This window comes from Coloeus monedula (genome assembly GCF_965178545.1).
Source record: "Coloeus monedula genome assembly, chromosome: 4".
In the NCBI taxonomy this organism is placed as follows: Eukaryota; Metazoa; Chordata; class Aves; order Passeriformes; family Corvidae; genus Coloeus; species Coloeus monedula.
In genome coordinates this window covers 31,752,706-31,764,627 of record NC_138784.1, presented here as the reverse complement: position 1 = coordinate 31,764,627, position 11,922 = coordinate 31,752,706, and the positions used below count along the sequence as shown (strand labels likewise).

At 41.2% G+C, this 11,922-nt stretch overlaps 1 protein-coding gene across 1 annotated transcript in view; it reads left to right on the top strand.

Moving 5' to 3' along the window:
• Nucleotides 1-629: 629 nt before the first annotated feature.
• PLEKHG7 (pleckstrin homology and RhoGEF domain containing G7) overlaps nucleotides 630-11,922 on the top strand; it is a gene marked incomplete at both ends in the record, with an annotated part of 30,609 nt that continues 19,316 nt past the window's right edge. Inside the window, 5 exons of the mRNA XM_082281201.1 lie at nucleotides 630-1,334; nucleotides 2,520-2,542; nucleotides 7,774-7,901; nucleotides 9,170-9,210; nucleotides 11,023-11,118. Of these exons, the coding sequence (XP_082137327.1) occupies nucleotides 630-1,334; nucleotides 2,520-2,542; nucleotides 7,774-7,901; nucleotides 9,170-9,210; nucleotides 11,023-11,118 (993 nt within the window). The remainder of the gene's footprint in view (nucleotides 1,335-2,519; nucleotides 2,543-7,773; nucleotides 7,902-9,169; nucleotides 9,211-11,022; nucleotides 11,119-11,922) is intronic.

The following is an 11,922-nucleotide window of genomic DNA, read 5'->3' as shown; positions in this document are numbered from 1 at the left end:
ACAGATAAGTTTCTAATATAAATAATTTTCTTCATTATTTGATTACAACATATACAAAAAGTTTACTACAAAGTACTTTTCAGGCTGAAAAGAAAGCAAGAGCGATGAGACATACCTTACCTGAGTGTTCAATTTGTATTTGCTTAAGAATTCAGCAAGAAATTAGTATTTGTACATAAAGAATTTTGCAACAAGTCCTGAGAGCAAGAGACTTTATTTTTATCCCACATACAGCAGTGCTACAATCTCATTTATCGATGGGGGAGTGGCAACTAGAAATCAGGCGGCTGCAGTACCAGATGAGCAGAGTTTCTAAACACAGTTACTCTTTACCATCTAATTAGTTCTACTGACTGATGCTGACACTGCTTGCACACTCAAAGTTAGCAGCTGTTCAAACAGCTTGCCAAAATTGGGTCTTGAACCTGTTGAAACCTGTATTTAAGCAGGATTCAATGCGAAGGTAATGGTTTCTGTACTTGTGCATATATCTACATTGCTTTGTTTGGATATTTTTTCCATTTGCATATTTTCCCATTTAAAAATGTACATGGCAAGTTTGTAAGAACTGTTTGTGATCATGTTTCCTAGGTACGCATAGATATAAATCTTCGTGCTGCAAATTAAGAATGCAGCAACCAAGCTCTGATTATTCTCCAGACCTGGTCAAAGAAACCTGCGCCAGAGTGGAACTTCGAGATAGGGAAGATGATCTCCGTACGGAAAATGCTGCTTTGTCTGGAAGCAGCAGCCCAGAAGTTGTCTTCAGTTCCTGTGAAATGCAGACAGTACCAGTTTGTATGGCCACCACCTTGCCTCCAGGCGACTACATTCTCAGACGAGGTTACACAGGGTCTTCACTTCTGAGGCTTCCTACAGAGGAGTGCATTGGGATCCACCATGCGCCTTTCCAGTTCAACCGCCATGCTCGGGCCAGAATTTCCACTTCTCCTACTTTAAGGCGTCTAAGGATGGCCTCTGCCTCACAAGCACTGACACTTCAGGACTGTTCTGACACAGCTCAGCTGGGGCATCAAAAAGAATACACTGGCTCTCTCCACCACATTTGTAAGAGCCCACCTCGGTGCATTACAATTTCCTCCTTGTCGCTGCCCTCTTGTGTCCATGCAAAATTGTTGTCATCCAAAGCCAAGTCTGAGACAACTACAGCAGCTCCAGAGTCTGATGTACCCAGACCAAATCTTCCAAGCCAAGAGGATCCTTTCAGCAGTGGCAGTTCCAAGGAGCCACCCAGAAACTCTTGGAGAGCCAACTCCGCTACGCTTCCTAAGAGGCTCCCCTGCCCAAGCCCTACATTTTGGGTGGGTGTCCAGGTAAGAGGAATAGGGGGATGCAACCTCTATTTCAGTCTTCCATATTCAGTGTTGGTTCATCATGGCCCAGTGCACAAATAAAACCTCAGTTCTTAACCTGAACTGCAGCTTGGGCCATGATCCTTTAAAACAGCAGGCCAACTTCTACACTTAACAGGAAGGGAGATTTTTCTTTCCAAGTCAGCAAGAGACAGCAGCTCCAGCCTTGTCCCTTGGTGACCAGGTTACCCTAGTCCACTCCTGTACATGGCCACTCCTTCCCACCTCTGTCTACTGACCCTGGTAGGCCAGTACAACTGTTGGTGGGGATATGGAAGAACAAGACTAAGTGATTTATCCTGTTTAGGATTGGGGTTTAGAGGACTATTTTCTATCAACCCATTCTTTAACCCTTCAGCAGGATTACTCCTAAGACAGGGAAGTTCTCTATTCTGTTTTAATGAATGGGATTAGTAACCCTAATAAAACCAAGAATTAAGTTGGTTGAGTCAAAATTAACGTCTGCTACTACCAAAGAAAGAGGTATCATCCCCTTAATTTATTTCCACTTACCTAGCTCTGCCACTCACAGGCACCCCTCCCTTCCTATGTCCAGCTCCATAAACAAAGAAACATTTGTGCAATCTCTTCTGAAAAAAAGAAACCCTGGTCCAGAGAGCATAAGCATCAGTAAAGAGAAATAAACAAGGGAGGAGCAAACCCTGTGTCTTTCAAGGACAGGAAACTACCATTCAGCTCTACAGAGGGACAAAAGGAGAGGCTTTTGTACAAGCCAGGTTTGCTACTACATCTGATCTCAAAGACCTTCCATTATGTGCAGAGGCAGTTAAATTCACACACATGCTTGACTCTGTCCCTATGCAAACTGGCTACACACACATTTTACCAAGGGTGGATGGTGTCAAAGAGATGTAGAGTTCTTCACTAACTGGTTAGTTTTGCACTACAAATCAAAAGCTATTTTCCTCCCCCCTCCCCCCCAACCCCCTTCAAATATAGGAAACATTCTGGATATCAAATGAGTTCTCCTTGCTCCACAACAGTGAATTAGTCAGCCTATGCCCAAGCCTATTCCACTATCATTAGTACATTTCCCTTTACAAATGAGTTCTTTTTTCACAAAAAATCAGAATTGCTTGCTTGCTTTCTGACCAAGTAACTAAGAATATCTCACTTTTCTTTTAGGAGAGCGGACTGCCCATGCAAAGGTATGCACATATTTGTTTTATCTGATTCTAAGCTTGACACTCCTACATTTTTAATGAATTTACTTCACTCTAAGGCGAAACTGAACATTGAGTCCTGTATACATAACTCAACCTTAATTTGTAGATTTGCTATGTGAAATGCCTGTCACCAGCTCCCTAAATTTTTTAATGAGATTTTCTTTCTCCCTAGCACGTATAGCTACATTTCATGCAAATATTTCATCCGGATCATCAGGGAGCTTTGCACTAGGAACTAACTGCCAAAAGGTCTGGTTGTTTGGCTTAGCAGCATCAAATTTCAGCTTGAAGAATGTGAAATATCTCAATCTTGAGTGACATTCTTCAAAAGTTTGTGGAAGGGAGAAGGAAGTAAAGGAGCTAGCAGAACAGCTCAATATTGTTCTCATACATGAGCGAAGCAGATCTAGGACTGCTACTGGACAGGGGGATTGTTATACCCACAAACTAAGAAGAGTATATAGAAGACATGGATTTTATAAGTTAATGCCAACAAGACAGAGCGTTGCAATAGACCTGTGCAATGAACTGGATCAAGGTCTTACAAACAATTATCAGAAAGTAAAAGCTCTATTAGAAATTATTTTGATTATGATATGTTTCTTTAAGATGTTCAAATGTTTACAAAAGGGAAAGAAAGTTTTATTTTCTCTTCACACAACCAGGAAGCAGGAGATAGTACCTCCCTTAATAACCACTCCTCTCTAATTGATGGAGTAGCACTCACTTTACTGCATGATCCCCTCAAGGATGTTTGGGACTGGGTGGTTTGGAGCAGACTGATATAGTCTAGGAGCCTCTACACAATGCAGTTCCCTAGATGATATTCAAGAGATGCATGCATGCATCTGAAATTACATGTTCACTGTAGAAGAGGCCTCCTAGATGTTCTGAATTGCCGCTGTTTCCAACCCACTCTTTAGCATTTTGAATTAACAAAGGAGATGGAGAGAGAAGGGGAGGGAAAGATCTTTTCATCTGGGTGTGACAACAAGTGATCTGTACCTTTTGTGGGAAGAGTCTGCTCTGATCCAACTCAAAACAGGAATACATAAACATATCTCACTGTCAGTGTGAAGATTTGCATGATGTGTAACAAACTTCAGAGGAGAAATTTAAGATATTGAACGCAGATGGTTAAACAGGAGAACACTGAATGTTTAGTGTACACACCTCTTGGTGCTGCTCACCTATAGTGGCTTCAGAGGGAAGTCATTACATGCCAGCTAGAATACTGGCTTTGGATTTCTATCCAGACATCTTTTAAAAATCAAGAAAGCACAGTCCAAGAATTTTTCCATAGGCACCAGCAGGAAGGTTGTCAAAAGGTGGTTCAGATGATGTATTATGAATTCTATCTAGATCACTATTATAATGTGCAAAAATATAGTTTAAAAGCACCAGTTTCTGCTTTAATTGTTTCTTGTCAAGTTTAATTTGGTCCAAGGTCTGGGTTAAGCCTGTATTCAGCTCCTCCTTTACTAAGATCATTACTCTAACTCCTTAACAGCTAATCCCTTCTTCTCACAGCCAGAAAAACTGTTGAAATGTCAGATTATTCTCTCCATCTAGAAGCACATTAGGACAGTTGGCAACCCTTCTCCAAGACTGACTTACATATTGTCCTGGGTAAAATCATACCTCTGTCCTTCAGTTTTAATGAACAACTCTTCTCCCTGCTCCCAGGCTGTACTTTCAAATAAACTTCATTAATGCTCCCATGCTCATTTTAAACAGCCTTCCCACACACAGTCTTCAGTCAAGAATGCCAGCACATCTCTGTCAGCATGGCAACTTGCTGAGCTGATGCTGATTAAAGAGAACCATCCAAAATTAATAAAGGGCAAGAGGGCCAGCACAGAGAGAGGTGTATGTGGTGGAGAGAAGGTGCTAAACCAACACTGCCATGGAAGAAAAAATTATTAAAACAAAACCTCGAGTTTACTCTGAGCTCATTTTCTGCTTGCACCATTCAGCATTATCAGAGACTGGGTGGAAAACTGCATTGCACTATTTCCTACAGCAAATCAGCTAACGAAGAGTCTTTGCAGTAACTGCCAAGACAGCTCATATTCAATGCCTTGAAGGAGCTGGGCTCATCTATCTTGAAGTAATCCTACTCCTCTTTTAATGTTTCACAGAGCTGTAAAGTGTCACGACACCACAGAATCACAGAGTAGGTAAGGTTGGAAAGAACCACGGTGAGTTGTCTGGTACAACCTCCCTGCTCAAGCAGGGTCATCCTAGAGCACATTGCCCAGGATTGCGTCCATTATACTAAACCTAATTCCTTATGCAATCCTATAAATATTTTACTCTTGACAATAGGTCATTTTCCATGCTAACTTTTTGAATCAGGGAGTCCAAATACCCTCCCTGAGTGGGTTGGGTAACAGTGTGACCACCTGGCAGCTATTTCAGTACCGTGACCATCCTATCATATTTACCTTAGTAACCTCTTCTGTTGCTTTTTATTCACATCTAGTGGATATTCCTTTAAGTAATATATCTGCTATTTAAGTAAGGTGATCTATATAGATGTCTGTTCCCTAGGATAGCTAGTTAGGCTAAGGTTATGGACATATGAAGATACTTTCCATGCCTTAGAAGTAACTATATATACAGGATATTTATTTTGCCAGACCATGACACGCTTCAATGTCTCTAGTAATTTTCCATAACTTTGCCACACAAATCTATGACATTATCATGTTTCATAAAACACGTGGATTATAAGGAGGAATTATTGCAGATGATATCTCTTCAGATGCCTGAGTTTGTCCCTAAAGTACAAGCATTTCTTTCACTCCATCACTGGATTCCTCTGCTCCCAGTAAGTAAAAGAAACAAAAACTAAAGGAAAAGGCAAAGCTACCGAGTCTGAAGGCATGAGAAGATGCTAAAATATTGCAGACTTAAAGCTTAGTAAATTTTATTACACAGCACTTCAGTAATTTAATTTCTCCAGAAAAAAACAACAGAAGCATCTGATGTATCTAATACATCTACAGGCATGAGGCCAGGAAACCACAGATACCTGTACTTTCATCTCTGAAGCACGAGTGTGTAATTTAGGTGTGCAAGCCATGAATCAGCCCAGGCTTGTCAGATTGCAAAGGTATACTGTGGACAGACACCCAAGTGATCTTGCCATGCCCCCACATTTCACAGGCTTGCGCACCCATGTGAAGAGCTTGTTTAGCCATATGTGTGCCTGAAGTTCAAGGCCTTTTTGATCTGAGTAAATAATGTCATTTAACTCAGTTACAGCGAAACTGTGTTTCCATTATTAGCCTTCATAAGCCACTAGCCTGCAGCTTCAAATATATTGTGAAAATAGTAGTAGGCTAGATGCTTTAAAAATCAAAAATACACTGGCAAAATTTTACTGTGAAGCCAAGCTGAAATAAATCGCCTGAATTTCCTAGTACAGTAATAACATTTGAGGATTTTTCTTGTACTATATTGCAGCATCTGACTAGTACAATAGCCCAGCTGCCCAAGAGATTGCATCATGGAATCAGTAGAGGTTTCAGTAGCATCTTAACATAATCATTACAAACACTGAAAATTTGCACTGGGTAGCACTAGTGCACGTCTCAGGAAGGTACTCTTGCAAGGAGCACTCCTCTCCCTTGCACTGGTATGGGCTTGCAGACAGCCAAGAAACAGACCCCCGACCCATTAAAGCTCTCAAAGCACATGCTGAGGGCTCAATTTAATGAGAAACCACCGAGTTTCATTGTAGATCCTAAAGCCAAATAAATAGATCCTATGTTCCCCATTCAGTAGGACTAGCAGAAAAAGTTTCAAAGAACTCCTGAATTGCACATTGTAACCTCTTCAACACATAGTTTTTAAGCTCCGATAAGTCCATGGTTCAGGTGTTAAAGTCCCAGGCCTGGCCCTCCTGATAGCCTCTCCATTGTTAGCTGCAGTTTTCATCTATACCATTCAATTGTTTAGCTAAGGCAATTGCAAGCAGTGTCACTGTCAGGCCATAAAAAAGGTACAATCTCCATGTCTTACTATACATATCAAATCCTAGTTGTCTACCTCAGAGCTCATCTGTCAGTTGATAAGTTGTCAAGTAACTATTCATGCACTTAAGGGAAAAAATATACCAGCCAGGTTTCACATCAAGTGTGGCAAATGGCTGGATATTCAGAGTAAGGTAACTGCCTAGACAAAAAAAAGATCTCATTAAGAATCATGCTTAGCTGACCAAAAAATATCATGCACAATAACTGGTGCCTGAAAAATAGAATTTTTATATATGTACATGCATTTTGTGCCTCCTCCCTACTGAATTACTGACCCTTTGAGTCCTAATGCAGTCTTCATGTACCAGTCAAGTGAAGGCAGCACAACAATAGCTGCAGACACCGGTCCCTTTGCAGCATATGCTAACACAATTCATGAGGTATCAGTGTGAGTTATCAGCAAAATCCAAAAAGGTTTTTAATATGCACCAACAGTTTCTGTATGTGAAAGCAAGCAGCCTCTAGCACAAACACGCTGTTGGATACAAAATGCCTGTGTCATTTTTCTTGATGAATCGAGATCCTGGACAATGCTCTCCGTTAGGAACAACAATAGTTGGAAAGAGACATTTGTTTTCGATCAGTAGGGCCACTGAGTCATATTACATTCGAAATATTTGAAACAGCAGAAAAAAATGCCAAAAATATTTAGAAAGAAAATAGCACAAACTAGCCAAAAGGTTAAATACTTTTTTAAAAACCCAACATTTTGACTGTTTCACTAGCGTGCTGTCTTTTCTTGAAATCACCTGAGTTATAGGAAGGTTAAAAGTAACGACAAGTCACATATCAGCTAAAAACAGGATTTAACTGCTACTTTGGACTCCACTGCCAAAAGGTAGATTCTGAAATCCCCACTCAGTTTTTGTCTAACCTCAGAAGAGACGAGGAATTTTCCATATTTAAATGCTCTAATTACTTATTATCATGAGGCAAGACATGACCATAAGAACCTTTATCTCAGCAACAATGTGGAGTTGGAAAGATAATTAGATATTTGCTGTCAGTCACTGAAATTCTCTACTTGTTGTTCTTTTAACACTTATGTCATAGTTATTGTGATTTGGTTTTTTAGCTGATTCCCTCCCGTATCAGCATGGATCCCTTCAGAAGTTTCCTCTGCAGCTGCAAGCAGACAGAGATGACGTGTGTTGTTGTTGCGTCTCACAGATCAGCCGAGCGCAGGCGTAGCTCCCTGGTAGTGAGTCTGCCGGGATTCGAGGTGTTCCCTGGAGACCTCCTGGTGTCAGACAGTGCCATGGACTACCTGCCCTACTCATCCTTCCTGCTCAGTGCAGGTCAGACACGGAGTGGGGTTTGCTCCTCTGAGCCCAGCAGAAGCCGGGACTGGAACATGCGTGTGTGTGGGATGGGAGGGAGGATGTATACAATGAGGACATGAGGTGGTGCAGATTCTGTGGGGCATCCTGTCACCCCACACTAAAGTGATTGCATTGCAAATTTTTAAACTCCTCCTTTTATTTTTCCTGTTTTATCCCCCTCCATTTTACTGTTGAATGCAAAATCCAAGTAGATGACAGGGTAGGACACAGATCACATTGCTCCTCCACAGGCTAGAAGCAACCAGTGCCCTGGCCAGGATCTCCATCTGCAAACAGCTGAGTTACAACTTCCTACCTCCACAGCTTCAAGCAGAGAGAAAAGTGGCCCATGCTGCCCTTTGCAGTAGTGTTCTCATCACAAGGGTAGGAGACCCAACTCATGGCTAGAGGTTGCTCACAAGACCTTCCAAAACTGAAATGCAGACCTGCAAGCAATTTCCACAAATTGCTATTGTAAAATAAAGTATAGTGTGTGGTGTGATTGACAGAGACCAAAGATCCTGGTGGCCAGAGATCAAAAGTTTCTCTAAAAGCCAAGGTCACAGCCAGCATTTCCATGACAGCAAATAAGCCAGCCATTCCCAGAATGGCCAAGACCTTCAAAATCCAGAAACACAAAGTTCTGACTGTGATTCCCAGTCACACACCTGAAGATAGGTACCACATGAAAACCTTTTCAGATTTCTTGCTGAACACAATCATTCCTCACAACTCATCAGTGCATTCCTAAACCTAGATCCCCAGCTCTCCCTGTGCCTCACCAAGGACCACAAATTACAGTCAGCCCCATGACAGATCCAAAGCGTAGGGCCTGTAGGATTGTTTATTAACTGCAGATTTAAACATCTGCATAACTCCAAGTTGTCCTAATGAGAAGGCATAGACTAATTCTTCCTTTAAAACATCTTCAAGAATTGGCTTGAGGTATGATGATTTTCCCATGTAAAGAATTGGCAATCACATACTAATCACCTGCAACAAGTAGGAGCGTTTAGCTTCATCCAAGGTCTCATCAGAAACAGTCATCATTCTTGATGGGAGGAACGCAACAAGCTTCATGGGTTTTAAGTCTGGTGCACAAACTGCCTAAACTCAAGTATTAAATATGAGCCAAGTAGAGTATAGTCTATCAAGCTTCATATAAAAATGAATGTATCAATAATATAAATAACATTTTTCTTTTTATCTGTTTCCTTACTGATAACATTTGTTTTACCCATTAGAGTCCAAAAAGTCAAGGTGGCCATTTGCCAAAAGAGGAGCTGTGAGTATTTTTACCATTTTGTTTTTCCTTGCACTGATTTTGCCTTTTCCCACAACTAACCTGGGTAAAAATAGCTTCTTTACTTTCTTGCCCTTGGAGAAAGGCAGCCAGCAGGTGAGCTGAACTCAGAGGTCTCAGGCCTCCCTATGGCTGCTTGGCCATTAATCTGCAATGAAGGTTGGGTGGCTCCAGTGCAGCCATTGCATGTGATGAACATGAAAACACAGTGCCACTGCTCCCCATCCCTGTGGGTGGCAGCAGAAGAGGTGTCCTTGGCACCAGGAGGGAAGAGTGGGAAGGGCAATGAGGGCAGGGGCTCTCTTACAGGGTGTTCAGGGGCGGCAGCAGGCCCAGCTCAGCTCCCCAGGATAAGGAAGCACAAGGTGGACAAGTCAGTTGCATTGTTGCTCTGACCATCCTGTATCCTCTATTTTCTGCATGCCGTAGAGCTTTGGAGAATGTGACAAACTCCCACTCACACGGAAGGGATCTAAGCTTTACCTATAAAAGTAGCTTTCCAGGACACTTTCTTAGGCCTTTCCTGTCCTCGTGGGTGCCCTCACACTCACCAGTGAAAGCACACACACTAGAGCAGCTCAGTGAATTTCCTTGTCTTTTCCATTTATGAAAACTTTCACTTAATAAGGTATCTGAATTTCCTTTCTGTGTACTGTTCAGCATACAAAAAATTATTTACAAGTGTCTTGATAACTTTTCCTCCCTAAACATGTAATTAAGAACAGTCCCTTCCCAGTATTTTTTGCATTTTATCAAAGAATAGTTTGTGCATACGAAACAAATGCAAGTACTCAGACTCTTATGTACAAGAGTTCCCTCTTCCTACAGCATTTGAAGGAGCATGACCTAAAGCTGAGGACTTTTAAATTAATCAAAATACTTGAAATCTGCAACAAAAAGCATTTGATATTAGACAAAAGTGATTTCTGAGACTATTAAATGCCATAAAATTTAAATCATGAAGATTCATTTGCTGGTACACTGGTTCAGTGTGCCCATTTATAACTGCATTATTTTTTCTGCTCCACTTCAATCTATGTTTCAAAATCAAGAGCTGAACTTAAACTCTAAGTTTCAAATATTATAATCAAACACATATTTCAAAATTGGCTTGAATTCATTGCCTAAAGTTCAAACAATAGAAATCCATGAAGCAGGAATATACTGTTCCAGAGAACAGATAAAACTTAGGCAAACACCTTATAAGTCTGTGCCCACAGCACTAAATTAGAGTTCATAAATAATGTTTAAATTTTTTTACATGGCCTGCAAAAACAAAGCCAAAACAAAAGCATTTGTTTTTATTTCATGGTCACTCACACAAACTCCTGCTGCTCTTTTAGCTTTCTGAAAGCTCATTTTACAGACACTACTCCGCAGTTGACCAAAGGAGCTTTTTGAATACCTAGCTCAAAAACTTAAAAATAAATAAATAAACACATACATTTGTATACCTCTGAGAGGATGATGCTAAAGGAAGCAAAACATTTCATTTGTTCTGTCTTCTAAGGGTAGCCTGTTGCCATACCAATGATTTGCCCTGTCAAAGACTAGTGTATTACATAAATATGATCTTACACATCCAAGTCTAAGGCATCTACACACCCCACCCACAGCTACAAAGAAACTGCCATCACTGCCTTGTCTCTGTGCAGAAGAGCCTGGAAATATAAAGAAATCATTCGTTTAAGGGCAAACTCCTTACAGATTTGGGCAAGGCTACACAGCTCGGTAAACTTCTTAACAGTCTTTAAAACACTGTACGAATCAGGGGTGGTTTTTTTCATTCAGCAGGGTAAAGACAAACAGAAGCAAGCATCTGATCTGGAAAATTGTCTTTCAACTGTTAAGATCATAGACTGCTGCACATATGAATTTTTCTGCTTTAAGGTAACAAAATACTCAGTATACCGTATCAAGGATACTTAAAGATGGGAGGAGGAGTTTTGTGTTTTTATAAGCTAACATTTTTCAGTTCATTAATCTGGGTATGAGACCTTTCTGTTCAATTAATGCATAATATATGGTATATTTTTGTCATTTGAAATGGAGGGGCAAGGAGGAAACTGACGGTCAGAGTAAGTTAGCAAAGGCCCTTAAAAACATTGGGATTTTGCCAGGGTTCCAGACTGCCCTAGATCAGGGAAGTACCACCTTCAGAAAAAGGTCTCAAGGCAACCCTCTCAGCAGCACCTACAGGTCTGGGGAAAGAAACTACAGCATCAGAAAGATGTCAAATGGAACACAGCAACCCCATTGCTTCCTTAGGGCCGCGTTCAGAGGCAGCCACACAGAGGTCAGTGCCAACACCAAGGTTTGGCTGTAAAAGAGCCACCAAAGCCTGTCTGCCAGACAAACTAGGCTTCTGGCCCCTAGCCACCTAACACCACCCCCTCTCTGAAGAAAACCTTCTGCTTCTCACAGCAGGCTGTTATCTGCAGCTCCCCACAGACAGATGCTGAGGGCTCCTGTCAGTGCCTAACTTATGTATGAACATCTGACTTTGGAGCAGGTCCATAATGTGACAGTGGCCACCTGAGGACTAAACAAAACAATTTACAAGTAACTATAAAGACCTAGTCCTTTGGTACCTTGATTTTATCATCCAGAAAATAAGAAGCTATCATCCAGCCAATAGCAGCACAACAGATGAAATTCCTTAGCATTTCCAAGCTGCCCACTAATTTTTGATGC